Raw genomic sequence first — 22,163 nt, forward strand, 5'->3', positions numbered from 1 at the left:
AGAGGACCCGATAGAGTCCTCTAAAAAGATCCGATGAGGATCCTCTCCCTACGATTGAAAAAGAAACGTGCAAGGTTATCCAATCAACCATTATTTTATTTAAATTTTTTGTGAAGGAATATGCCAAATACAACAATCTATACAAAGTCACCATTTTCTTGATGTCTTACTGCTTTATGAGCTCCACTCTCCCACTCCCACTCCAGTCTGAGTGATCCACAACATCTGAGTTTCGGCCATGGCTGCTTCTTTGCCGGGTCAACTCGTTTCCCTCTTAGAGAACGGGCAGCATCACGTGTGGGAGGACCAGTCGATCATCAAATGGCGGAAGAGAGACGCCCATGTCCCTTTACGCTGCCATGAATCAGTTGAAGGTCAGACACTCATGGCATTCCATTTTCAATTTCAGTTTCTTGTTGCTTTGATTTTCTAAAATTTGATTTCTTGAATTTGGTTTTTGTATTTTTAAGCTTTAGGTTGAGTAGTTGAATTGTTTTTTGCTGGGGTTTATTGATGAATTGTTGAAGTAGAACTGTTTGATTGAGATTCACATTGTATTTTGGATGTAAATTTAATGTTCGAATGCGTTTGGCTGAGTTGTTTACTATGAATTTGAGGTTCTACATGCGATACATATTGTAAATGATGATGGTTTAGTAATTTCATGTAAAGTTTTGACTTTGCAGATTATACTCGACTGCGTTTGAGTATAAGGTTTTTGGTCTAAAGTTGTTGTTGGAGTTGTGATATATTAGGTTTTTGGTAGAAATGTTTTTTTTAAATATCTAGAGTGAATAGGGAAAGGTGTGGCATGGTTGTGATGCCGATTTGTATTATCGCACATTGCTCATGAACTGTGCCATGGTTTGGTATGTGAGCATGGTGTTGCATATTGCCAATAGTATGGGCGTCTTGTTCAAGGTTGGGGGCATTAGCCAGTTACACATGATAGTACACATAACTGGGTAGGATTAGGAACATGGGTGAGGAATTTTGTACCCTTCCCAAGCCTTAAAACCGTTGAACCAAATGGTTCCGCGTCAGACTCAGATGTTTGGGTGCACGATTCAGGAGCACCATCATCTAAGTTCTGATTGAATGCCTGACTTTTAGAAGATATCTGACGTGCCTTATGTTGTGCAGGGTCTCTGAAATATTGGTATGAACGCAACAAAGTGAATTTTCTGGTATCCGACTCTGCTGTTTGGAATGATGATGCTGTTCTTGGAGCTCTTGACAGCGCGGCTCTTTGGGTCAAGGGCTTGCCTTTTGTCAAGTCCTTGTCAGGCTATTGGGGAAATTCTTCTTGGCTTCCTGTCCTAAAAATGTTCCCGTAAATTTTTATGACTCTGTGTTTCCTGATATTCAGTGGGAAACTTTGCCTGGTAAGCATATCTGTATCTTTCACCTTTTCTTCCTTATATTTCACTTTTCCTTCCTTATATTTATATTGTGTGTTGAGTAGGAGTGTAGAATTGATAGTCAGCTCGCATCCAATCAAGTTCTAGGAACTGATGGGAAACCAATAAAATTTATCAAGATATATTTATATCTGCAACTACCTTCAAGGACCTATCTCTTTGGGATTCAGTCTCAGTAGATCCAAGGATCCACCACATTCAACTTTTCTGCTAAATTGGAAGGCAGGTCTGGGGGAGTTTCTTTGTGAAGTTCTTCCAGTTACATTTCTTTTGTGGATAGATAGGTCAAGTTTCAATTCAGGACTCCTTCACTGCTACTGTTCCATTTCATGAAATGATTTATGAATTTTGTTTCTTCTTAAAAATGTCTTTCTCAACCGAATGCATAGGTTGTTAGAAGGAGTTCTGTTATGCATATAACCTATAGTATACCACCTAATTATCATGCATGCCAGCGATCTACTGGATCATTTTACTTTCAACATGAGTTTTCTCCACACTGCTTCTTTGTATATTCCTTTTTTGCAACGGTGTAGTTTGCATTCAATGTTATGGATAAGTGAGAGACGTTTGAAGGCACGTTTAGGTTACGCATTTTTAATTGTTCAGTTAACTTATGTTCACATGCACGTTGACTAATTGTTATTCTGGTAGAAGATTTTTGCTTTCATGAATCGGCCCTGTATTTCACCACCCTTTTTCTTTCAAGAGACATAGGCATGTCAGATAGTGAAACTGCTCAATATGTGCTGCTTACAAATGAGTCAGTTCCTTCCAGATACGAATTTGTGCTGTGAACTATAGTTGCTAACTGAAGCTTGTGGAATTTTGAAAATTCTTTGCTTGTATTGTGACTTCATGCCATATTTATCTTTTCATCTTTATTTTAAAAAAATTAGGAAATTTAATAATATTTTTATATTCTTAGTTGTTTATGTCCTTATTCCTTGTAGTGATTTGAGCATGAACAATACCTTTATGTTACAAGTTTGTGAACTGTTTATGTTATTCATCGATCATGATTTTTCCATATCTAGGACATGCAATTTTCATCCAACTCATTATTTTTTTCTCTAATGGAACGGTTCCTTCAAATTGGCAGATGCATGGATTTGATCGGCCTATTTATACAAATGTTCTTTATCCATTTCCACTGGATCCACCTTTTGTCCCTGTGGACAATCCTACCGGCTGTTATAGGACATACTTTGACATTCCTAAAGAATGGAATGGTATGATCAATTTGAATGCTTCCTATTTAGTGACGCTTTTGAATTCTTTTAGTTTTGTCCTTTTTTCCTTCTGTTTTTTGTTTCCTGATCTCTAAACCTGTACCTCCTTATAATTTGTATGCTTCGAAATAATCTTATTTTCAACTTTAAAGTAACCATTTTGAAATGTAATTATATTCCGGAATGTATGCATGCATCATACCACACACTGAGGATTCACCTGCACGACATCCCTTGTGCTTTCTGTTTTATATGACATGTGACTAGCATTTGACAGGTCGCAGGATTTTTTTGCACTTCGAAGCTGTTGATTCTGCTTTCTGCGCGTGGGTGAATGGCATTCCGATAGGATATGGGTAATTATTTAATGGCTTTTTAATTAGTTAGCAATAACCGCACTTGTTGATCTTGTAGATTGTAGCACTCAGTTCATACAGCAATGTGAAAGTGAAGATCATTTTGCGTTTATAAAGGATGCATGGTTTGATAGGAATTTCTGTCAGATACATTAACAAGCTTCATTTCGTGCTAGGTTAGTCAGGACAGCAGACTTCCTGCTGAATTTGAAATCACCGACTACATTTACCCATCCAGTACGGACAAGAAAAATGTATTAGCTGTTCAAGTTTTCAGATGGAGTGATGGCTCTTACCTTGAAGATCAAGATCATTGGTGGTTACCTTGAAGGTTTTATTATCTTCTTGCTTTTGTTTTTTCTTTTAAATACCATTAGACTGTGCGATGGTCTTTTCTTGGAGCTATTATATAGCGGGAGACTGGGGACATGTATCATGTATGCATTGATGATTTAAATCTACAATAAGATCTTTCCATCTCTTCGCAAGTCAGCATGTCAGCGTGCGGATGTGTTTTTGTAAAAAATTGAAGTCATGATCTAGTTCATTAATTCGCTAATACATATTTTACGTTGGTTAGACATATAAAATGATCTTAACTATTTCCTCATTATTTTGAATAACATAAACTGCTGTTTGCTCCTAACTTTACTTGGGCATTGCATGCCATTAAATCCTAAGTTTAACTGATGTGCAGGTATTCGTTGCAGACTATTTTTTTCATATCAACTCTGGCCGAGGACTTTTCTTATGCAGACATACAGGCAAGTATCTATTAATCGAGGAAGGATGTCTTTGTTTTAAATGATTAACTATCTGTCAGGCTTTTGGAATATACCCGTTTATCAATGTACAATATGACGTCATTATGTTCTCTTCTTCATGCTATTTCACTACATCGAAAAGAAAAAAAAAAATATTATTTAATTTAATTTTGTTTTTTCATTTTTTTACCAGGTTGATGTGAAAATAGATAACTCCAGAGAAACATCTAAAGATAGTATTCTTTCCAACTACACAATAGAAGGCTAGAAGCCGAGGCCTTGGTCTGCTGAGCAAGTAAGGGCTCTTGATTTGTTATTTCTTTTTGTTCCTTCCTGTCTTGTTCTTAAGGTAAAAGCAACCATTTTAAGTTATATGCACTTTTTTTCTTATTAGTATTCATTGGGTCGTCGATGATTTCCAAAAGTATCTGTCAGATGCTGGACGTACCTGGGCACTGGGAATATTTTAATGTAATGTGTAGTATTTTTGTGTGCTGCACTTTTTTGCTGGATAACTTATTTTGATTTCTTATTTTTATAGGGAGAGATGGAAATTAAAAGATCGGATGAGGAGGAATCAAAAAAAAAAAAAAAAAAAAAAAAAAGATCGGATAAGGACACATGACGTAATATGAAGGGGTGAAAATCTTTTTGTAAACCTACACGGATTCTAGTTATAGGTGGCACACAATGGCGAAGCCACTAAGGGACCAGTACGTGTCCCATCTTGCCTTTTTCTTTCTTGTTACTATTACAGATGTTGCATATCAATCTAGTATCCTTAAAATTCAAGTGTGTTCTTAATTTAAACTCTTTTACTTTGCAGGCCAAGCCTCATTTTTTTCTCCATCCATCTTTTTGCAGTGCAGTTTTCACTTCCCCTTCTTATTCTATCAACTTTTCCTTGGGTTATCTTATATTTCAAAAAAAAAAAAAAAAAAATCATACTTTCCTTTTACCTCATATTCAAGTTTCTGGATTTGTACAATGTTTTTAGTTTTCTCTATTGAATTTACGGTCCTTCAATTTTTATGCAAATTACTCCAATCTCTTATGTTTTGAGTTCAAATTGCCTATGTATGTGAGAGGCCTCACACACATAAAATTCCGACTTTGCCATTGGTGGCGCAACGTGAGTGATTGAAATTTTTTACAGAAATTAAAAGCAATAATACGGCGTGAAGAATAAAATAAAATAAAACAAATAAAAATATATATTTGCGAATAATAATTGACATAACAATGCAAAACTTATAAAGTTGCACATAAATAATCTCTATTAATTAATGAAATCTTCTTTGTCAACCAAAAAAGGGTGAAAAAACAATTTAGTATTTTATCACAAAAAAAAAAATGATGGGTAATAATGTAATTTCACAGGTTTAAATTTTATTGTTTTTTATTGAAGCTTCATCTACATTTGATGTTAAAATATCTCTAATATTAAAAAAAATAAACCAAAAACAAAAACCTCCCACTCTCGTCCACATTCTCTCTCTCGCTTTCTCCTTCTCATTTTCTAAAAAAATATGTTCATATACACAAAATATAGGTAAATGCTAGTTACTCTTTATGGTAACAAAACAGCTCTCTAAGTAAAAATTGCTTAGTTTCCTCATTTCCCCAATTCGGCGTCACGTGTGGCTGTGGCTATGTCGTTTTTGTTTTTTTTTCCGCCGTTTGTTGGCAACTTTGCCTCCTTAAGCCGAACTGGACTAGACTCTGAAGTGAAGACTGAAGAGACTCAGTTTTGTCTCTTCCTCCAGCTCTGCCAAGTTCAGAACAGAAAATGAAATTCCTCGTACTCGTCTCTGCTTCCGTCGCTCTCGTCGTCGCCGTTCTCGTTCTCAATCCCGACCACCGTAACACTCCTGCTCCCACTCTTTCAATTTTCACCATTTTTTTTCTTTAATTTTCAGTTTTAATACTTGAATTTTATTGCAGAGTGGCGGTGGAGTTTGTGGAGGTCTCCGGTGGCGGACCTGGTGGTGAGAAATGCCAAGATATACACGAGCGACGAGTCTCTCCCTTTCGCCGATTCCATGGCTGTTCGCAACGGAAGGGTTCTTCGTCTTGGCAACTACTCCTCCGTCCAGGTTCACCATGTTTCACAATTTTTTTTTTTTTAAATTTTAATTTTTACAAATTTTGCAAAACAAATAATATAAAATAGTCTAATTTATGGTGAGAGGATTCGAACTTAGGTGCAATAGGGCGAACAGCTTGATTGATATTATTGTTGTTATTTTTTACCACTTCATTCTTTTTGTTCAATTTCATAACAACAATGCTACTTAGACATAAAGCCGACCACATTGTTGAGCACCGGTCTAAATTTAGTACAGGTGGGGACCACTGCTGTACGGCAATGTGGTCGTATGTCTAAGTAGCATTTAGGTATTGTATTTTTTATGGCCTTTTATTAACTACTTATATTGCAAATCCCATAACCTTTTTCTTTACATTATATGAGCTTAGTTTCTAAACAAAAGTACCAAGTTCAGTGAGTTTTGAATATAACCTTCTCAGATGCAGGATATAGTTGGATATTGGACTAAGGAGCTCGATCTTATGGGAAAAATTGTCGTCCCTGGATTTATTGATTCTCACGTCCATCTCATTTTCGGTGGACTCCAGGTACGGCAGAAGTGTCAAATTTAAAATTGAGTTTGGTCTGAGTGTTATGTGCTCCTTTTTTCCTTGAGAAATACTCTCTGTAAGGAAACCTTTGTGTTTTTTGTTTTTGAGAAGAAACATGCTTTATTACAACCAAAAGTTATGTACAAAGATGTGGATGTGACATCCACATACAACTTAAAATAAGAAACTATACAGTAAAGTGGGCAAGTAATCCGCCATAAATAGTAGAGAAAAGGACATTAATTAAAAAAAGCACATCTAGCTTAAGAAACAAGTGATTTTGTGACTCTACTTGTCTTACGCTTGTATTTTCCCTTCCTAATGGGAAATGTAAAGTTCTGTGTGCTTGGGTCCAATGCATATATTGTTTGTGTTTTTAGTTTCTACTTACGCAATCTAAATATGCAAAACCACTATTTAAACTCAATTGAAAGCATAAGCCTTGAAAAATTGAGCATTCAAGAGGCTAGAATTCCTTTCATTATGTATCTTCCATTCAAAACATGTTGTAGTGTTTGTTATTGGAACTTTTTACTTCTCTCAGGTTTGTGAATTGATTTATTGGATATTCCACTGTGTTAGCGTGCGTGTGCGTTCATTTATGTGAAAGTTTAAACATATCTATAAACTATATTGTCTGGAACTTTCTTTCAACAACTTCTATCCTTCACGAGTCTTCAAACTGTGTTTTCCAACTATGCTTTTCCCATAATTTTTGTAATATAAACTTTGTACAATAACCAAATGATTTCTTATTTGTCTATTTTCCTTCTTATTCAAGTTTCTGTATGTGCATTTGAAATGTTGCCAATGGACAACAGATGGGGCGCGTGGAACTACGAGGCATAAGTCAAAAAGAGGAATTTCTGAAGAGGGTCAAAGAAGCAGTGAGAAGTCAGTTCCCTGCCTTTTATGCTGTGTTGTTTTTTGTCTTTTTAAAATAGTATAATGTTTTTCAAATTGCCTAGAATCTTGCGAAACCTCATCGTTGATAGAATAAAAAATGAAAAAATCAGACGCAAAACAAGGTTCTTGGATTTTGGGTGGTGGATGGAACAATGATTTTTGGGGAGGGGAATTTCCAGCGGCTTCTTGGATTGACAATATTACACCTTACAATCCTGTAAGTCTTATAAATAAAAGTTTGGTGCTTTGATAGTTATCATAGTAGGTGTTTTAATGTCATTTGTATACCTCGTTGACAGGTTTGGCTATCAAGGATGGATGGCCATATGGGCTTGGCTAATTCAGTGGCACTTAAGTTAGCTGGCATTACAAATTCATCAGAAGATCCAATTGGTGGAACTATTATGAAAACAACCAGCGGAGGTATTATTTAACTTCCTTTTTTTTATGTCTTAGATGCTTTCAGTTGGGCCATCCTGAATCTTTGCAATTCCTTGGATATACCAATAGGCAAGGGAAACGGCATACAATTCTTTCAATATTTAGGGCGTTGGGTATTTGTTGACATGACACTTGTGATACTGCTGTACCAATAGTATCCTTGACATATTCGACAAAAGTTCAAATTTTTTAACACAATCAAATCATTTTCATCTATTTTCAGTATCCTTAGATCTTTAGATAAGTAACATCTAGAGTGATAAGTTACTTATGTTCCAGCTCATTGTTCTGCAGAACCTACTGGACTGTTGATTGATTCAGCAATGAAGCTTCTCCTTCCGTCCATTCCAGAGGTATCAGTAGAGGAGCGGAGGGAAGCTATGCTTAGAGCCAGCAATCATGCCTTGATGAGGGGTGTAACAACAGTTGTTGATTTTGGTAGATACTTTCCTGGGGCATCAGTAAAGCAATCCTGGGAAGATTTTTCAGGTTTCTGTTAAGTTTCTTAAGGGTTTATTTGCATGTCCTTTGAGTCGAAACATTATTATTCTAGTAAGTCGGTTCACATGACTTTTTGGTCATGTAAAGGAATCGCTATCAACATTAACATACTGACAACAAAAGTTTAATGCAGTTCTTAAGGTGATATTGTAAAAATGATTAGTGTTCAGTCAGACGACTGTTTACAACTCTATTACATCCATGGAACATCAACATGCTATTTTTTTTTTTGGCCATATATATTAAGATTTTAATTAGTCATGCTGCTTCAGATGCTTGTTTACTTGTTTTCTCATTTGGTTACTTTTGGCAGATGTTTACCAATGGGCTGATTCTTCAGGGAAGATGGTGATCAGGGTCTGCTTATTTTTTCCCTTGGAGACTTGGTCACGGTTACATGTATGACTTCTTATCGGTTACTTCTTTGGGGTCTAATCTTACGTAATAATTTATTTTTGAAATGAAGTCTCTTGACATTTGGTTACTTTTGAAATGAAGTCTCTTGACATTTGTTTGACCACTAGGAGATGTCACTATGGGGAATTTTGCATTGGACAACTTACTTTCTAGAATATTTGTTTTTTATATCCAACCAACCTAGTTATTAACTTCACTGAATGTTTTAATTTTTGTGTCGTTTATTGTCTGTCTTAGAGTTTTGTTTTCCTTTTCAGCACCTTGTTAACAAAGTTGGACGTACTCTGAGCCAATGGATTTACTTGGGCGGTGTTAAAGCTTTTGCTGATGGCTCACTGGGTTCAAATAGTGCACTGTTTTATGAGGTGAAGACCTCGGTACTTTTGCATCTTCACTTCTTTTAGTAAATTTAGCATATAAATTTGAAATCCGTTGACTTTGGCCACTTCCATTTATTTTTTATATATTGTCTTTGTCTCATATTTATTCTTCTTTCTCATGCTATTGCTGTTAAGGCAGGGGAAATGTTGTTAGGAAGATAAGAATTCGTTGTAGTGAGCTTATCTAATTCACCTCATACCCTTGCATCATCATATCAAGCAACTTTTTTTATTTCCACATTCAATATATTATCTTCTTGATAGATTTCTTTTAAATTCTGTAGCCATATGCTGATGAGCCTCATAATTACGGCTTGCAAGTGACGGATAATGAAAGTCTCTTCAACCTGACCTTGGCTTCAGATAAAGTTGGCCTGCAGGTGTGGTCTCATCTCTTTTGAAATGTCTCAACTCTCTACAAGATGTAAATGAAATCGTACTTCTAAAATTTGTTTTATGTTGTGTTCAGGTTGCTATTCATGCTATAGGTGATAAAGCAAATGATTTGATCCTTAACATGTATGAGTCAGTGTTTTCAACAAATGGAGTAAGGGATCGAAGATTCAGGGTAAAAATATTTTCTCTGAACGTTGATTGTTCAAATGTAGCATATGCTTCGCAAACTTTTTCCTTTTCAAAATTTTATTATGTCTTGCTTGACTGGAGAAAAAATTGCTTTCAGATTGAGCATGTCCAACATCTAGCACCTGAGACACCAGCCCGATTTGGTGAACTCGGGATTGTTGCTTCAGTACAGGTTTGATCACACTATTATCCTTTGTATGCTGTGGGATCACATGTTACTGTAATTTCACATTGACATTTGCATCACTTTCTGGTTTAAAGAGTAATCTACTTAATAAAATAGTTTTTTGAAAAAAGGTCTTGAGTGGATGAGTTCCATTTTCTTCTTTCATTTTATTGCTATTTTTTGCCCCTTTGGTCTTAATAGTTTTCAAACCTTTGAGTGATTATCGTTACTCCGTTGTTGCTGTGAATAAGTTTCATTCTAAAACTCAAACTTCAATTCTCCACAGCCAGAGCACCTATTAGATGATGCTGAATCTGCGACAAAGAAACTTGGGATAGACAGGGCTCACAAGGGATCCTACTTATTCAAGTCACTCTTGGCTGGCAATGGACAATTGGCACTTGGTTCTGATTTTCCGGTAAGTGTAATGACTCTTGCAGATATATTTTTCACATGTACGTAATTATACGGGAGGCTCTCTGATGCACTTTATGTTTAGTGTGTGAAACTTTGTGTAGTTTTAGATTGTTGCTGTTCTTGCAGGTCTCGGATATTAATCCTTTAGGTGGTATTAAGACAGCAATGAAAAGGATTCCCCCTGGTTGGGATACTGCATGGATTCCCACTGAAAGACTTTCTCTGAATGAGGCATTGAAGGGGTATGCGACACTGAATCATTTGATCCTTTAGATTTCATTATTTGTTGACACAATTTCCTTAAGACTGCTATTTAGGTTATTCGTGTTTCTTCTTGATCGGTGTCCCAGACCAGAGTCACTAAGAATGTGTCATCCAACCGATCAACGTTGTTTTGTACCATCTCTCATACTTGCCGCTGTATTATAGTTCCACCTGATACATTAACAATCATGACAGGTACACTATTTCAGCAGCTCGTGCATGCTTTCTTGACAGTGATTTGGGATCTCTGTCGCTCGGAAAACTGGCAGACTTTGTCATACTGTCTACGGATTCGTGGGATGATGCTGTAGCTGAAGAATCTGCATCAGTTGAAGCAACATATGTTGGTGGCGTACAGGCCTATCCTTAAAAGCGCCAACATTTTAGGTCGTAAGTGTGCAGAAGATATAGTTTGTGAAGGACAACAGGTGTTTGCAAAGTATGGTGCGATTAAAGATATGCATTTGTTTACCAAGTAGTCATTAATTTAGTGACATTTATCTTTCTAATATATTGAAAGATACCAAGTTCAACACTCTCCACTCCCATTTTCGACATGTGATATTTTAAACTACTGTAGTCTGGTGAGAAGGATGCGAACTGGATTGTAAAAAGGCAGACGCATTACTTGGCCAATTGGCCTAACCCACATCTACCACATCTCTATTGCGGAAAAAAAGGTGATTCTATTGCCATCCCGAATTCATTAAAGGAAAATTGGGCTTACTAGACTTTTCACAAATACACCAATTATCTCTGCTCTCAAAATGCAATTTCTATTAGTCATCTTTAACGAAAATGCCTTTCATATTGTGTCAATACTTTAATCAATATTGTGTCGATAAGATATTAACTTGAGAATATTTTCATCAAAGACGTCAAGTAGAGGTTGCATATTGAGTGGAGAGTTATTTTTGTTGTTGGAAGATGTTGTAGAAAAATTGATGATACGCCTTAACCTAATTTTGATGGGGGATGGTTGAAGCAATCCGTCATATGTTAGAAATATTCTTGGTAACAACTATGAGCTATGGTAGTGCTTCATGTACGTTATTGGTGACAACAGTAGAATAAAATAAAAAGAAATAGATAAAAATAACCTATTTTCTTAATTTTGGGACTAATATATGACAAACCGGCAAAATGTACGACATCGGAGTTCGTAAGGCATCTATTATCTGCTTGTAATACGTTAACATGTACTCTTTTGTAGATGTAAATTCATGTATATAACATGCTATTTCTATTTTGATTGAGTAACAAAATGTTACTTTATTTGTGGTTTTGTAATAATAGATTTTATGTATCCTCACTAGTCGGTTAGGAGAGAAACTTAAGGTCGCTTAGTAACTATTTGGATTTCAGTTTTTAGTTAAACGGTATCATGCATTTACTCCCAAATGAGAAATATTCTCTTATGACTTATAAATCGGTAACACCACGTGACAAATATCAATTAAACGTATACTGTATTCTTTGAAAACAGGACAATTGTCTATTGCACCGGCGGTACGATTCACTTTTATCCAAAGTAGAAAGAAAAAATGTTTCCTCATCCCACCGACACAATAATTTAGCCTCTACTTTTCCACTCACAAAACAAAGCACGACCATCAATTTTCTCATAATTATTGAGCGTGTGTGGTCCACTGAATTATTGACCAAGACAATATCTAGTCGTCCAGCTCACAAAAGTGAAGTTCATAAGAGTTTAAGCTTCAGTTTCCATCACAAAACTCTTCTCTAAGATTACTAGTTTCCAGAAAGAAGGAAAAAAATGGCAGGAGCTTTGATTGGAGAGGCTTTTCTCTCTGCTTCCATCCAGGTGATGTGCGACAATCAATATTGTGTCGATAAGATATTAACTTGAGAATATTTTCGTTAAAGAGGCTAAGTAGAGGTTGCATATTGAGTGGAGAGTTATTTTTGTTGTTGGAAGATGTTGTGGACAAATTGATGATACGCCTTAACCTAATTTCGATGGAGGATGGTTGGAGCAGTACGTTATATGTTAGAAATATTCTTGGTAACGACTCTGAGCCATGATAATGCTTCATGTACATTATTCGTGACAACAGTAGAATAGAATAAAGAGAAATAGATCAAAAATAACCCATTTTCTTAATCTTGGGACTAAAATATAACAAATTGACAAAATGTACGACAACGAAGTTTGTAAGGCATCTATTATCTGCTTGTAATACTTTAACATGTACTCTTTTGTGAATGTAAATTCATGTATATAACATGCTATTTCTACTTTGAGTGAGTAACAATATGTTTTTATTTGTGGTTCAGTAATAATAGATTTTATGTTAGATCCTAACTAGTTGGTAAGGAGATTAACTTAAGGTCGCTTAATAACTATTTGGATTTCAATTTTTAGTTAAACGATATCATGCAATCACTTCATAACAAAAGAAATTCTCTTATAACTTATAAATTGATAATACCACGTAACAAATATCAATTAGACGTATTTTGTATTGCTTGAAAACAGGACAATCGTATATTGCACCGGCGGTACGATTACTTTATCCAAAGTAGAAAGAGAAAACGATTCCTCATCCCACCGACCCAATTTTTTACCCTCTACTTTTCCACTCACAAAACAATTATTGACGTGTTTCGTCCACTGAGTTATTGACCAAGACAATATCTAGTCGTCCCGCTCACAAAAGTGAAGTTCATAAGAGTTTAAGCTTCAGTTTCCGTCACAAAACTCTTCTCTCAGATTACTAGTTTCCAGAAAGAAAGAAGAAAATGGCAGGAGCTTTGATTGGAGAGGCTTTCCTCTCTGCTTCCATCCAGACGATGTGCGATAAGATTGGTTCCGGCGAGTTCTTGGATCTGTTTCGGGGGAAAAAGCTTGATCTTTCGCTCTTGGAGAACCTGAAGCTGACGTTGTTGACCCTTCGTGCAGTGCTCAATGATGCAGAGGAGAAGCAGATTGTCAACCCTGCTGTGGGAAGCTGGCTCGACGAGCTCAAACATGCTGTCTTTGATGCGGAGGATCTACTTGATGAGATCGATGCTGAAGCTTTGCGCTCCAAGGTGGAAGCTGAATATCCAACTAAGAAACCCCAGGTGTGGAACTTCCTATCTACCTCTCTTAATCCTTTTTATTCAAAAGGTTATTCAAAAGGCATGAATGGTAGGATACAAGAGTTATTCAAAAGGTTAGAACACCTCGCAAAACAAATTAAGCTCCTTGGTCTTATAGGAGGTGTTAAGGGGAAAATTTCTCGAAGAGCTCCCACAACATTCTTGGTTGAGCATGAATTTTGTCCTTGTGGTAGGGTTGGAGATCAAGACAAGTTGAAAACAACGTTGCTATCTGATTATGCGAGTAGCAGCGACGTATCAGTAATCCCCATATTGGGAATGGGCGGGGTTGGTAAGACAACCCTTGCTCAGGTCCTGTACAACGACGACACAATAAAAGAGCATTTTGATGTTACCGCTTGGGCATGTGTTTCCGAAGATTTTGATGCTATGAGGGTAACTAAAACCCTTATTGAATCAATTAGCTCAAAACCTTGCAGTCTTCCAGATAGCTTGCTTCAAGTTGAACTAAGGGAACAAGTGAGGGGGAAAAAGTTCCTATTTGTGTTGGACGACCTTTGGAATGACACGAAGAGTGATTGGGGTCTTGTACGGGTTCCTTTTACTTATGGGGCGAGGGGAAGTAAGGTCATTGTAACAACGAGAAACGAAAGTGTTGCATCCCTAGTGCGCACCGTGCCTATTCCTATTCACGACTTGAAACCTTTGTCGGTTGAAGATTGTTGGTTGTTACTCGCAAAACATGCATTTGGAAATAAAAATCCTAGTGCGCATCCAGACTTGGAAGATATTGGTAAGCAAATTGCACGCAAGTGCAATGGTCTTCCTTTAGCTGCAAAAGCGCTTGGGGGTCTCTTAGGTTGTAATGTGGATTACGAGGAATGGAGTCACATATTGAACAACAAACTTTGGGAGAAACTGCATGATGAGGGTGTTCTTCCATCATTAAGATTGAGTTACCATTATCTCCCTACTTATTTGAAACAATGCTTTGCTTATTTCTCAATTTTCCCAAAGGACTGTGAATTTGAAAAGGAAAATATAATTCAACTTTGGATGGCACTGGGTTTAATTCCAGAAGCTAAGAGTGGTGAAGGATTGGAAGAGGTCGGCAAGAGATACTTTGATGAACTATTGTCACGATCACTACTTCAAAGATCATTAACTAGGAAATCAAGTTTCACAATGCATGATCTCATTAACGACTTGGCTATGTCTGTGTCTGGAAAATTTTGTTTTAGGTTGGATGAGGGAGAGCCACATGATCCTAAACGAGTTCGGCATTTGTCATATATGAGAGGAAGATTTGATACTGCTGCAAAGTTTAAGCCATTGGACGAAATTAAGTGTTTGCGCACCCTATTTCCCATGTCTTTAAGACCATACAAGTGGTGGGATAAGAACTATGTAAGTGTTAAGGTTCTAGAGGACTTGTTACCAGTACTAAAATGTTTAAGGGTGTTGTCACTGTCAAGATATAAAAATATCACTCGAATACCTGATAGCATTGGTAAACACTTGCACTTGCGCTACATTGATTTCTCTTACACTGCAATTGAAAGGTTACCAGATACGGTGTGTACTCTCTACAATTTGCAAACTCTATTGTTGTGCGGTTGTTCCTCACTTGTTGAATTGCCTGCAGACATGAGAAAATTGATAAATTTGCGTCACCTTGATATTGGTGGAACTTGTGTAAAAGAGATGCCGGTACAAATGGGTAGTTTAAAAAGTTTGAGAACATTGACTGTTTTTGTGTTGGGGAAATCTACTGGGTCAAGTGGCATTGGAGAATTGGGGCAATTGTCGCACCTTCGAGGAAAATTATCTATCTTGAATTTGCAAAATGTAGTCAATTCTATGGATGCCTTGGGGGCCAATTTGAAGGATAAGAGAGATCTCAACGAAGTAGAGTTGGCATGGGGTCGTGAGGAAGTAGATGATTCCATAAAAGAGAGACACGTACTTGAAAGCCTACAACCTTCTATAAATCTGGTGAAGCTGACCATCAGATTTTATGGTGGAACCAGCTTTCCGGATTGGTTGGGAGACTCTTCCTTCTCCAACATACAAGTCATGCATCTCACTTATTGTAGTACTTGTTTGTGGTTGCCACCAGTTGGGCGGTTACCCGCTCTCAAAGAGCTCTATATAGGAGGGATGGAATCTGTCAAGAGTATTGGTGTTGAGTTCTACAGGGGTAATGGAGCTTCTTTAATTCAGCCATTTCAATCTCTCAAGAAGCTAGAGTTCATAGGGATGCCGGACTGGGAGGAATGGCTACCTTGTCCAGGCAGAGGTCAATCTCTAGACTTTCCTCGTCTCGAGGAGCTGACTTTAGAGAATTGTCCGAAGCTGAGGGGAAACTTGCCCGATCATCTTCCTTGCTTGAGAAAACTTTATGTGTCCGACTGCGGGGTTCTACATGAAAGGTCTCTCATCGTTAACACGGAGTCCTTGCGACAATCTCTTCAAAAACTGAAGATAATTAGATGTCCTGGTCTCTCGTCGTTACTGGAGACGGAGTCGCTCTCCTCGCTTGCCAAACTTGAGATTCAATTTTTTAGTCGCAGAGAGTGCTTGCGGCCGCACTTGAGCAATTGTCTTCAAGATTTGACTCTGTATAACTGCGCATCGCTCTTGTCGTTCCCGAGAAATGGTCTACCCACTTCGTTGACACGTGTTAGTATACACCATTGCGGGAGATTAGAATTCCTATCTCATGAGATGATGGCCAAATTGACATCCCTTCAACAATTGGATTTGTGGGACAGCTGTGATTCACTGAGGTCCTTCCCGCTGGGCGTTTTCCCCAAACTTTCAATTCTTAGTATCGGCAGAATTAAAAATCTAGAATCCCTTTCCATTGGTGACAATCTCACTCATCTCAACTTTCTCGGTATCTATGGTTGTCCAAATCTGGTCTCTTTTCCCCACGGGGTATTGCCCACTCCCAAACTGGCTTGTTTTAGAGTCCATGGATGCGAGAATTTGAAGTTATTGCCCGACCGATTACACACCCTCACAGCCCTTCGAGATTTGGATATAGGCAAACTTCCAAATGTTGAGTCATTTGCAGAAGGGGGTTTGCCTCCCAACCTACAATCATTTGCAATCGGTGGTTGTGAGAAACTGAAGCCTTCAGTGGAGTACTGGGGTTTGCAACGACTTGTCTCCCTTCGAAAATTTTTTATCGGGAGAAGCGAGGATGTGTTGGAGACGTTGCTCAAGGAACAGCTGCTCCCTACCACTCTTCCCGAACTCCATATCGGTGGGATGAAAAGTCTGAAATCTTTGGAGGGACTTCAACACCTCACTTGTCTTCAAGAGCTCGGCTTGAAAACGTGTGATAGTCTCAAATTCCTGCCAAAAGAGGGTCTTCCGGCATCGCTCTCTTTCCTGAGCATCCAGAATTGCCCTTCTCTGACGAAGAGGTGTCAGCAGAAGACGGGAGAAGAGTGGAGCAAGATAGCTCACATTCCTTGCATCGAGATAGGCGACTGGACAGGACGGAACAACAGTGTCATCATTTGAGATCTCAGGTCAAAGTGAGGTACGTACATGGCACCATTTTCATTCCATAGCCAAGATTCAGATTCTGTAGTAGTTTCATCTCAAATAAAATGTGAAGGCATTATTCCAAAGGCTTTTGTAAATATGTTACATCTATCTTTAGGTTTATGTATTAGTCAAATGTTAACCGTGAAATTCAACTATGCTTTCAGGGCAGAATTATGTCACTGACGTGTTTGTCGGCTTTGCTAATCCAGATAGCAAACCTGGAATTGTAAAGATTGGATTATCTAAAGCCAATGATTTTAACGTCCATCAATTAATTGTCCATGAATGGTTCTCCTGCAGTGTGGCATGAATATGATTCTCCTTCAATTGGATAGGTAACCCTTGGAATGTTGTTTTACTCATATACTGCTTTATTTTCAATACAACCAGCATATGCCTTCTCATCTTCTCTTCATGTTGCTGCCATCTTCGAGTGGGTGCAGATATGTTCTTTTTGTACATACAAAGCTGTTGCAGTGAGAACGGGTGACGATGACCACAAAACAAAAATGAAGGCCAGGTTTCTTTGGAGCACTGCCTGCATGCTTGCGCTTGTTGGAAGTCAGTACATTACGTTACTAGAGCAGGTGGGTAGTTGCTACACTACACATTTCACAGGAACGATATTTCATATGTTAAACACTGCAGATAACAAAAATTGAGATCCATTTCACTTTTGTTTCTTCAGAATTGTTTCTGAAAAGTTCATAAACATACTTTTTTCCCTTTCTAAGTGTGATAAAGAGAGATGGAGATAGGCAGAGAGACGTTGATTATATTCGTTAATATAAAGAAAAAGTCCACTTGTTAACGTGTGCGTAATAAAGTGAATAGCTCATGTATATGTTGATGCTAACTCAATCTATTTATTGGTTGGAATTATTTAAGAAGCTGAACGAATTAGGTTTCATTTTAAGATCCATTTGCTTGGTTACTAAAGATCAATCAATCGTTTATAATTTCACCATAATTGAATTTAGGAGCATTCAGATATGTTGAGCTGGGGTATGAAAAAGGAAAGAACTTGTGTTGGCATCCTATCAAAACGGATATGAGAAGAAACAGGATTTTCACAACTTAATGTGGAAATGAAGTGGGAGAACACATTGATCTGAAGGTAAAGCGCTGTCTTCTTTCACTACATTAATTGTCCACAAACCTTCCATGAATTTTTGTTGCAATGTCCTCATACTCTCCTTAAAGAAAAAGATCCTGCACTTTTATTTTTATCTGAAATTGTGCCTATTGTCACAGCCTATGAGCATCTTATTCTCGGGAAGTGATCCAAAGGAACTGAGAGATTACAGCATTTTTCTCTGCCATTGGGGATGTTATGAGCCGAAGAAACAAGGGAGATGGATGTCGAAAGCAAGGATGGTTCGCCACAAAAACTTATGGCTTCAAACGAAGTTTTAGTGACGTTTAAGATGCCCTCCATTTTTTTTTATAGGAAACCAGTGTGAACCAGTGTTGGTTCACCAAGAAAACGAGGGAAGAAGAAATCACTTGATGGAAGCAATGATATGAACTTGGATGCATCTCCAAAATCTGATGAGCAGGAAACTAAGAAAACAAAGCAGGAAGAGTTGGTGGAAATTTGTAATGGCAGCAGAGATGGTGCTGCTGCTATGAGAAATAAGAATGTCGATGCCAAGGAAGTCAGAAAGCATCTTAAAGTCGAGGATTGAGACTCAAGAGGTTGATTTTGGCAGCAGAGATGGTGGTGCTGTTGATTATAGATTTTTCTTTGTGAATTCATATTGATATTGTTGTTGGTTGGTTTTAGTTCTGTTTAAGAGGGCTTATGGTCTTGAGTTTTTGCAGGCAATGTGTGTTGGTTCACGTAGCAAATGAGAGAAGGAGAACGTCCTTGATCAGAAGATGTGAAGTACTCGGATGTAGCAAAGCAGGACGAGTTGATGGAAACTTGTAATGCAGCAGAGATGGTGGTGCTGCTGTGAATGAGAATGATGCCAAGGGCAAGGGCAAGGGCAAGGCTGTAAGAGCGTGTCGCAGGGTCAAGGAATGCCGCGTTGAGAGCAGAGAGATAGATCTTGAGCTTCCCCTACCTCAGGGCACCATTAGCTGCTGAGGATATGGAAAATGCTCTCCAGTTTTTGAAGTTCTGTGAAACATTTAGCGAGGTAATTCTTACTTTTGTTCGATTATATATTTGATTAAATGTTTTTCTAATCTTGTTTTAATTGATTTTATGCACCGCTTTTCTGTGCTAAAAACATTCCTGAACTTCCAAGTCACTTGAAATCTCTTCTTTTTTTTTTTTTTTTCTTGTTTCTTTTAACTCTAGTGTTTTTAAATTGAAAAGTCCCAAGCTGAATCTGTTCTTCAAGAACTATCTCGTCGAGGAAGTGGACGAAGTGGATGGCCTGGACAGTACTCCATTGTTCGATTTCATAGCTATATGCTCTTCTTCATACAGGAGTAAGAACTCTGCCTAGTGTATTATAGTTATGCATAAAGTACTTTAGTAAGCTGTAATGGTGAAAATAATTCATATGGTTTACGCCAACTTTATTTTCTCTTAGATCTCTATAGCAAGCAAGCACCAACTGCTCATGGTTCCAAGATTTGGAGAACCTGATCTCCGCATCCAGGGTCTCTGTGGTTGACCCCATTATGAAGGAGTTGCCTTCTGAGTGTTTTAGTGGAGGCGGGGATGGATATGATGCCTTAAGCTTCTCCCAAAATCTTAGGCTTTTGAATTTCCTCTGTGATGGGGCTCTTAATGCAAAGTAAGTAGAAGATACATAGTATGCAGATTATAACTTTGTAGTTGTCTGCTTACTCCGTTACGAGTGATGAGTTCTTTTCAGTCCCTTGTCCAGGACGCTGAGGGGATGGATTGAGGAGCAAAATAAAAGAGTTGTCCAACGTAAAAGGTTTGCTCTAGCAAAGAATAAGGTCATATGACAAGAAGGAAATCTTTGAGGCAAGCATCTTTCGGATCCAACATGGAGTTCTGTTTTTAACTAAATCGATCATATATGTGCAGGAGAGAGATCTTCCAAGCAAAGTTGCTGGAGGAGATGGCTAAGAAAACCACTGCAGATAATGGCAGTGCTGTCCCAATTTCAGAGTCGGACTCCATTGTTTCATTACTCTGACGTAAGGCTGCTCAAGCTCAGACGGAGGTGGTCGATGCTATGGCCATGATACCGGAAAGTAAGTTCCCATTTCTAACATCTTTATCCTTTCAATTACCCTTTTCGCTTTCTGTAATTGATGTTAAAACCATTGTTAATACTTAACACTTGAGATGTTTTTCCAAGTTTCCATGTTTTGGATGTTCATTAAAATCTGGTTAAACATGATTGTGCCAAAATTGTTTTGACTTATTTTATAGGCGATGGAATATGTGAGGCTGTTAGAATACAGCCTTATCTTGTCGATGCTGATGGACATTGCTTTTGGAAACCGAAAGGTGATTTTGGTGAAGATATATTGCTTCAAGGTTAGTTTCAACTGTTCTAAACAAAATGAGTTGATTTCCAGTTTTTGAGTTATTTCGATGTAATAATTTTTTTCCAAGTATTTTACAGATTTGGGAACCTGGGATGGGACTCCATCTGTTGAACAACAGTCCGTCTGCAGTGCTAAAGAGCCAATAGACAAATACCACTCTTCTCCGGCTCTAAAGTACGCAGACATACATGTCTTACATTGTTAATAATAATGTTCTGATATGGACAGTTCCCCTCCCTGCCAATCCCATTTTTTATGAACTGGTTGTTGATGCATCAACTGTTTGCTTGGCTTGCAGGGAAAAACAGGCCAAGAGGGAGCATAGGCATTCCAAAAACTTGCAGCTTTCCCAAACTTCTTTGGAAAGCAATAGCGAAAATGCGCAGGTTTCCCAGACTCTTGATAGCAATGGCAAAAAGGGGCAGGTTTCCCAAGCTCCTGAATGCAATCGAGAGAACATGGAGCTTGGTCCTGAGGTGAATTAAACTTTTTTAGCCCAGAAGACATTAAATTCCTTTTCTTTTTCGTAAATACATAGGAAGGGGTATACATGTGCGAGAAAATATGTATACATACAACTATACGAGTCGGCTGCCCAGGTTTCTGTATGCATTCCTACATGGGAAAGCTGTTTCCCAGTTCAGATTTCGCTCTCTACGAATCTGAAGGGGCGGCGGTCTTGAGAAACTGGCACAGCTGCCTCCGAGCAGAAAGAATTGAGGAAGAGTGGTCCTGATATGTTGGGATGAGCTTTGTCATAGTTATTTCTTAACAGCTTATGAAATTTTCATGTATCTTCATCTCTTGATATATGCTCCCAGTTTAACTTTCCAACTATTGCAAAGTGCCCTGGGTTTGGTCTTTTTGTGTTCGTTTGAGATTGCTTTTGCAGGAGTCATTTTTTTCGTTCATAAGCGTTTTTTAAAAACTGATTTTATTAGAGCTTTGGACTTGGTGGGGAGTGATTTAAGAAGAGCTATAAAAGTGTTTTCTAACAACTAGACACTTTTTGACTACGTTGAGTAGCAAAAGTTAAAAAATGTTCTATGGAGAATCACATGTGAGATGCTTTTTTAGAAAGCAGCATTGGAATTTTTAATAAAAATTTCATGCTTCATAAACTTTCCAACGTGCTTCTAATGAAAGCACTATTAGTCAAAACACGTCTATTCCAAATCAAACCCCTCCCCCTACCCCTCCCCCTCCCCCTCCCCCCACCCTGGTGGCCACGATGATTGTCGAGAGGTTGCTTCTTGAAGCACCAAAATATTTAAGTTATTGGCTCCGTTCTTAAGAGGTTGAAAAAAAGTCTCTTGGTCTTGGGAAAGAGTGAGTTGTTGGGAAATTGTGAGAGATGGTACAGATATATAGGTAGATTTTGCCAAACCTTATAAATTTTAGAGCACTATATATCTTTAATTTCGGTTTATTATTGGGGTCAAATATGGTTTGTATTGTGGTGTGGTTGTACATTGAATTTTGATTCCGCGAATACGATCATCCCCAAAATTTATTCAAACCAATAAATATACATAGTAGCTTCCTTAGCAATTTCTGATACCA

At 37.8% G+C, this 22,163-nt stretch overlaps 3 protein-coding genes across 65 annotated transcripts; all 3 read left to right on the forward strand.

Moving 5' to 3' along the window:
* Positions 1–88: 88 nt before the first annotated feature.
* LOC148695443 (uncharacterized) lies at positions 89–4,820 on the forward strand. Of its 4 annotated transcripts, XM_088697544.1 has the most exons (10): positions 99–374; positions 1,144–1,385; positions 1,466–1,647; positions 2,524–2,653; positions 2,931–3,009; positions 3,191–3,340; positions 3,707–3,773; positions 3,967–4,068; positions 4,315–4,486; positions 4,600–4,820. In XM_088697544.1, exons 1-2 carry the CDS (start codon positions 239–241, stop codon positions 1,335–1,337), a joined length of 330 nt encoding a protein of 109 aa, XP_088553670.1. In that variant the 5' UTR covers positions 99–238; the 3' UTR covers positions 1,338–1,385; positions 1,466–1,647; positions 2,524–2,653; positions 2,931–3,009; positions 3,191–3,340; positions 3,707–3,773; positions 3,967–4,068; positions 4,315–4,486; positions 4,600–4,820. The 4 variants fall into 4 exon arrangements, with proteins under 4 accessions (XP_088553669.1, XP_088553668.1, XP_088553671.1 ...); XM_088697543.1 differs by lacking the exon at positions 1,466–1,647 and having other exon boundaries at positions 89–374; positions 3,186–3,340; XM_088697542.1 differs by lacking the exon at positions 1,466–1,647 and having other exon boundaries at positions 91–374.
* Positions 4,821–5,313: 493 nt separating this feature from the next.
* LAF3 (Amidohydrolase family) lies at positions 5,314–11,025 on the forward strand. 11 transcript variants are annotated; one of them, XM_088697536.1, is made up of 15 exons: positions 5,318–5,635; positions 5,718–5,869; positions 6,303–6,410; positions 7,235–7,307; positions 7,430–7,536; positions 7,619–7,742; positions 8,040–8,249; positions 8,575–8,660; positions 8,936–9,043; positions 9,343–9,438; positions 9,528–9,626; positions 9,741–9,815; positions 10,096–10,227; positions 10,353–10,468; positions 10,700–11,025. In XM_088697536.1, exons 1-15 carry the CDS (start codon positions 5,563–5,565, stop codon positions 10,719–10,721), a joined length of 1,581 nt encoding a protein of 526 aa, XP_088553662.1. In that variant the 5' UTR covers positions 5,318–5,562; the 3' UTR covers positions 10,722–11,025. The 11 variants fall into 11 exon arrangements, with proteins under 11 accessions (XP_088553666.1, XP_088553665.1, XP_088553662.1 ...); XM_088697534.1 differs by having other exon boundaries at positions 5,322–5,635; positions 6,309–6,410; positions 10,686–11,025; XM_088697533.1 differs by having other exon boundaries at positions 5,323–5,635; positions 10,686–11,025.
* A 155-nt stretch (positions 11,026–11,180) lies between these two features.
* Positions 11,181–21,437, forward strand: LOC137735610 (putative disease resistance RPP13-like protein 1). Of its 50 annotated transcripts, none has more exons than XM_088697503.1 (14): positions 11,181–17,109; positions 17,282–17,452; positions 17,561–17,704; positions 18,098–18,234; positions 18,372–18,494; positions 18,568–18,840; positions 18,942–19,261; positions 19,444–19,559; positions 19,664–19,870; positions 19,952–20,039; positions 20,131–20,300; positions 20,482–20,589; positions 20,678–20,774; positions 20,899–21,437. In XM_088697503.1, the coding sequence occupies exon 1, from the start codon at positions 13,254–13,256 to the stop codon at positions 17,088–17,090; it is 3,837 nt and encodes a 1,278-aa protein (XP_088553629.1). In that variant the 5' UTR covers positions 11,181–13,253; the 3' UTR covers positions 17,091–17,109; positions 17,282–17,452; positions 17,561–17,704; positions 18,098–18,234; positions 18,372–18,494; positions 18,568–18,840; positions 18,942–19,261; positions 19,444–19,559; positions 19,664–19,870; positions 19,952–20,039; positions 20,131–20,300; positions 20,482–20,589; positions 20,678–20,774; positions 20,899–21,437. The 50 variants fall into 50 exon arrangements, with proteins under 50 accessions (XP_088553629.1, XP_088553640.1, XP_088553631.1 ...); XM_088697514.1 differs by having other exon boundaries at positions 18,568–18,837; positions 19,952–20,017; XM_088697505.1 differs by having other exon boundaries at positions 18,568–18,815.
* The last annotated feature ends 726 nt before the right edge of the window (positions 21,438–22,163 follow it).

Source organism: Pyrus communis, chromosome 7, assembly GCF_041283825.1.
Source record: "Pyrus communis isolate YQ-2024b chromosome 7, ASM4128382v1, whole genome shotgun sequence".
Classification (NCBI taxonomy): Eukaryota; Viridiplantae; Streptophyta; class Magnoliopsida; order Rosales; family Rosaceae; genus Pyrus; species Pyrus communis.